At 38.1% G+C, this 5,788-nt stretch overlaps 1 protein-coding gene across 2 annotated transcripts; it reads right to left on the reverse strand.

The window, feature by feature from the left end:
- Window positions 1-383: 383 nt before the first annotated feature.
- Window positions 384-3,105, reverse strand: GJA10 (gap junction protein alpha 10). 2 transcript variants are annotated; one of them, XM_026666497.2, is made up of 2 exons: window positions 3,007-3,105; window positions 384-2,008 (listed from the first exon to the last, which is right to left on the reverse strand). In XM_026666497.2, exon 2 carries the CDS (start codon window positions 1,988-1,990, stop codon window positions 386-388), a length of 1,605 nt encoding a protein of 534 aa, XP_026522282.2. In that variant the 5' UTR covers window positions 1,991-2,008; window positions 3,007-3,105; the 3' UTR covers window positions 384-385. The 2 variants fall into 2 exon arrangements, with proteins under 2 accessions (XP_026522282.2, XP_087799597.1); XM_087943471.1 differs by lacking the exon at window positions 3,007-3,105 and adding an exon at window positions 2,793-2,809.
- Window positions 3,106-5,788: the final 2,683 nt, after the last annotated feature.

A 5,788-nucleotide genomic window follows, 5' to 3' on the forward strand; every position in this document is an offset into this window, starting at 1 on the left:
CTTGCCAATTTTTTGATATAATTTATGCCTATTTCAAACTTGTAATAAAATTCCATTAGAAAAAAATCCTTTAAAAAGTATTTAAATTAAATTATTATATACCTTTTAAGACACAACGTGGACATTACAGAAACCCTACATTTCAGAGGTTCGTCCAACAACTTAACTGTCATAATATTTTAAAAAATAAATTATTCTTGCCTTACTTCTCTCCGCCACCCATTTTTTCAAATAACACTCAGCTGATTTTATTCAGTATTATATAAATAATGCCTTTCTACTGAAACAATTACATTTTTCAAACATTTGCCTTGATTTGAAAGAACCTTTCCACCTCTCATGTTTGAATGTTTTTACAGACAAACCCCTAAGCCCGAGGCCTAGGCTAAAAGGATACTAAAGAGCAATAATTCACACTATAGCAGAATATAGCAGTGTAGCAGAAAGATTGCTTGGGTTTACTTGCCATTGACATTCTGTGTCCCCTTGTGGAAGGAAATGAGGGTGTGACAGGAGGGCTGCTGTCATCTTGCCATTTAGCTTCCAAGACCGAACCATTCTGTGAGTCTGAGGTAACTGAGTCGATATCCAGCTGACTCTTTGACAGCATTCTGGGTAAAAGGCTGGAGTTGTGGTTCTGGTAAGGCATGGTGTTTGGAGAGCTGCCATTATCATCTCCTAAGTCCTTGCTGCTAAGTTCCCAGCTATACTTCCGAAACGTTGCTTGAGGGCTCTCCCTGGGGTTGGATACTATGGAAATTTTAGAAGCATGTGGAAGGTTCTTCGACTCATCTGAAGCATTGGATTCATTCTTTCTGTAGAGATCGACAGCCTGCCCTGCTTCCATTGGGATGTTGTCGGTGCTGCAGGGCGCAATCAGATGCTCATCATTATGGCATTGACTTATGTAGTTTGTATGCCTGGGGAACGGCCTGTGTTGATGTTCTCCATTCCCATTGGGGTATCCGAGATGACCATAAGAAGGATGCAGTCTATCTGGATACTGATTGGGCCAGCTTCTGTAGTTTCTGCGCCACTGTTGCTCCCCATTGCCCTGGTGCTGGTTTTGTTCAGTAAGCATATATCCTTCTTCAAGATTCAAGGAGACGGGTAGCCTCCCTTGCTCCTCTGACCTATATTTGTAACTATCCCGGTGGGATGAATCACTCATGTTGCAAATCTGCTGCATCATTGAATGTTTCTTAGGGAAATTAAAGATAGCCTCCTCCTCTGCGGTCATTAGCTTCTTCTTGGACTTCCTGCAAAGGGTGTTTCTAATCTTCTTGATCCCCAAATAAACAATCTCCAAGATATTCAAAAGGAGGGAAACAGCTGCAATGCTATTCATGAAGATCATGAAAATTGTTTTTTCTGTTGGTCTGGACACAAAGCAATCCACAGTGTTAGGGCAAGGTGGAAAGGTGCACTTATACAGTGGATTCATTTGAAACCCATACAAAAGATACTGGCCCACCATGAAGCCCACTTCTATGGCTGATCGAGTCAAGATATGAAAGATATAGGTCCATAGCAAAGCCCCTTGCAAGGGAGGCTTGCTTGCTTTCTTTTGTTCTTCCAGCTTCTTCAGCTGCCTCTCTATTCTCCGGTGATTTTCTATAATAGGTTCAATCTCTTTGAGCTGCTCTTTAAGGTGGGCTTTCTTCTGCTGCCTCTCTTTCTCAAGGACTTGCAGTCTATAAATGGCATGGCCCATATAAACAAGCGAAGGGGATGAGACAAAGATGACCTGGAGCACCCAGTAGCGGATCAGGGAGATGGGGAAAGCTCTGTCATAGCAGATGTTGTTACAACCCGGCTGCTCGGTGTTGCAAACAAACTCCTCTTGCTCATCGTCCCAGACTTCTTCAGCAGCCACACCGAGAACCAACATGCGAAAGATGAAAAGCATGGTGAGCCAGATTTTGCCCACTATGGTGGAATGGAGATGAACTTCCTCTAAGATACTGCCCAGCAAATTCCAGTCCCCCATAGTTATGAGATCATCCCTCTAAAATAAAACAGCAGTGCGTCACTAAGAGAGTCATTTATATATTTGTGTAAGTACCAATTTAAATTGCCTGCAATTCTGTTTCATTGACTTGACATGGATTAAAATAAGTGAGCAAACAATAGGGACCCACTGTTATAAAAAGGAAGCATCACCTAAAGCAGTGTAGTGGACATAAGGAATGGCGTTAAAGGTCAGGAGGAAGAACTGCTATCATGAAGATGGTCAGATAAGTGGAGCTTGAGCTGGGCCATGATAAATAACTCGAGAAAACATCTAAATAGGGCAAGTTTTCCTTAGTTCAATGCAAATTTTGCATGTTGGTTGAGCAACTTCTGAATAATCACACTGAAAACATGATTGCCATGAGGGTGTGGCCAATCACTAAAAATCTGTATTTCAGAACATGTCCTACTCTATAACTTCTATGGAATTCTATGAAAACCAGTGGCTTTGGTGAACAAAAAAAATTCCTTGCAAAAATATTTAAAAAGGAAAAATTGGACAAGATCCTGTTTCTAACTTTGTAAAAAAAAAAAAAGCAAGTATCCTGTCTAATAGTTTAAAAATGTAACATATTTAATCACAATTACTGAGGAACACTTCCACACATCCATCTAGAAATCTGTTAAGAGTCCTATTAAAACCATAACTTTGTATTCCTTTTCATTTTTTTCTCGAAGGCTCACAAAGAGATCATAAAAAAATTAACAATTTAATTTAAATTTGTACATAGCCCTATTTCTGAAAATTATCGCCTCTCCATTGCAGCGTGTTCTATTACCTGTCACAATGGTTAGATTCTGATGTATTTGGTTTCATTTCAGTTACTATCAAATCATTTTGCGGCATTTAACTCCACAAGCTGACAACATGGTGTGTGAAGAGAATCCCCTTGTGATGGGAACAGATTGCCCTGCAAAAAGACATTTATTTTTATATGGATACGTGTGTAACCACACAGACACAGACAAAGATACATATATAAGTTTTCTTACCTTTTCCTTGATTTCTGTCCAAGGCTGCAATTACCAGCACAACCAATGAAGAATGATCTCAAATCAGAATTGATTTCTTCTCATGGACATTAGTACAGTTTTCTTGGCAACACTACAGAAGTGGTGTGCCACTGCCATCTTCCAGAATATTTTCCAACTTCCCAGTTTACCTAGATAGAAAATTTAGGAAGGGTAAGAGAGAGGTTTTTTTCCCCCTTTTTGGGAAAAAATGCCATCAAGAGTAATGTTTTAAAATTATTAAAATTTACCCTAATATCTGTGTAATAACTATTTTCACTATATTGTTTCCACTGCTTTAGAACCTATATTATTCAAGGTGCCTTTATAGATTTGAATAATGGACAGACTGAAAATATGACTAAACTGTGAGCAATTTATATCAGAATGCAGGACTCATGCTAACAACTGAACTTGGAAATAAGAACGTTTTCCTCTTTGTACATTTAAAATAACTTCAGATATTATTCCTCTTACCATGCTCATGATCTCTTGGAATACATCAAACTTGTCCCTTGAAATTACCACATGCTTTCCAGCGCTGTTAATTGCTTCGTCTTCCTCTGAACAACTTAAATCTATTTTTACACCTGACGTGATGATTGTAAATCATAATTCGTTTGCTGCTGGGATCAGTAAGTCCAAAGAATATGAACAATTTGATGAGCTGACAGATAGGTCAGAGCCACTAGTTGGAATGATCATGCAATGGAGACCAACCAAGTTATCTTTTCAGCCTTCCTGTCCACCTCATTGCCTTGCAATGCTACTGCTTATTTCATTAGGATTTCATTAGTTCTTCTTGCCAAAATGCTAAGTAAAGCAATTCATTTTGTAATGTGAAACGAATGGTCTCTTTTCACAGCTCTGGATGTTTTCTTCACATTCTGTTCGTTTTCGTGGTAATCAATGCTCAGAGATCAATCGGTCATGCCCGATTTCATAGTCTATTGCACATCAGCATAAATGGGTCAGATTAAAATTCTTGGGTAGAAAAATACATGAAACAGCAGCTCAAACTAGAACAAGTTTTGAAAGGAGAAATCCAATTTCCCATATTTTTCATTGGCTTTGGTTATTTATTTATTTTATTATTTATTTATTTGATTTGCCAATTGTTTACAAGATAATAAGTATAAGTGTATACATAGTTGTGAATACATGAAATGGGTACATATAAGAAAAATAAAAGAATAAGAGAAACAATAGGACAGGGACGGTAGGCAAGACCCTTACCTACTTCAAGGGATGGACACAACATTCATAAAAAGGAATAAACACGTATAAATTATATTCCCTTTTCTGGGCTGCTTGGAAAGATAGCAATTAAAAGAGAAGAACAGGAGCTTCAAAGCCAACAGTGTTAATTGTTTAGCTGCTGAGTAAGAAGCAGATAGGAAGCATATTAAAATCTTCAGTTTAGGGAATTGTTTGTGTTAACTATAGCCTGAGGTACTTTTCAGTGGGGCCTTGTGGTGGTTATAGAATCCCATTAACCCTTCATTTGCTTTAAGCCTGTCTGCAACAATGAGAATATTTTGAGGACCTGCTATAAAATAGGGATTAAGAAATCACACAGAAAAGGGATAATCAAGCTATAATTATGTAAAAGCTTGCTTCTGAGAAGGTCCCTGCTGACTTCCATGGGATTATTACATATAAGTAGGCTGAAGACCAAAACTGATATTCATAATATCACCTTGCCCATGGAGTGTAATTATTTACTAATTTTGAGGCCATCCAACTTCTTAATCATACTGGGCACGTAACAAACCAGTAAATTATAAACAGAGATCATAACCAGCTAGAAAGTCAATAAAACCAATCATAAAACCAAACTTTACTAACATGAACCACCCAAATACCTGTTCCCAAAGAAAGCCTTTATGATAATGGAAACTAAAACCTGTCTGATGCTTGGAAGATTAACCTATTCATTGTTACCTAAAGTGTTAATAGTATGGTTTGTCAGTGGACAGTCCTCAGGATTATATGGCAGCAACAATACAGACGGTGGGGAAAAAGAGGAAGTTAAGATCATCTTTCAGTGTGGAACTTCGTGTTTGCACTAAATAGAAACAGGATTAAAGAAATACACTACCCTTGGCAGTTAGCTGCTATCAGCTAAAGTACCTGGTTTTCTCTTCAGTTCATCAGAAGTTGCCTTGGGAGTTATCATAGATTGCCGTGTCTTGCTACCAATTAAAGTATGGTTTGCTTTTCTTCAAAATTACTTGGAGTTTCTACATCTTTTCTTTTGCCGTTTCTTTATTTCTGCCTCTGGACATAATTTGAAGACATTTGCTAGGAAAGCCCAAGTATGTGTACAAAATGATCATCAATGTACAGTAACACTATCTTCTAAACCAGGGGTCTCCAACCTTGGCAACTTTAAGACTTGTGGACTTCAACTCCCAGAATTCCTCAGCCAGCAAAGTCTTAAAGTTGCCAAGGTTGGAGACCCCTGTTCTAAACCATGAGAGAGAAGAGTAATTCTTAAACAAGGGGATGTTTTGGTATATCCTGGGGGCAATGTGTGATTTGTAATAAATTATTTTGTGAGTTAAGGATCCAGTTTGGGATTGCTGCTAGCAAGCACTTGTGGGGTTTTTAATTGAGTTAACGCCATACAAGACTGGAGAAAAGGGTAATTGGGTCAAACAGTTGAAGAACCACTGAGCTAGAAAGAAAGCCAGTTATAATTAAACCCTAATCAAATTGTTGATAAATTTTACTTTAGGAATTTCACATTTAAGTCTCCTTT

This window comes from Notechis scutatus, chromosome 1 (genome assembly GCF_049901735.1).
Source record: "Notechis scutatus isolate UNSWTSFEM ecotype Mainland chromosome 1, rNotScu1.2, whole genome shotgun sequence".
NCBI lineage: Eukaryota > Metazoa > Chordata > Lepidosauria > Squamata > Elapidae > Notechis > Notechis scutatus.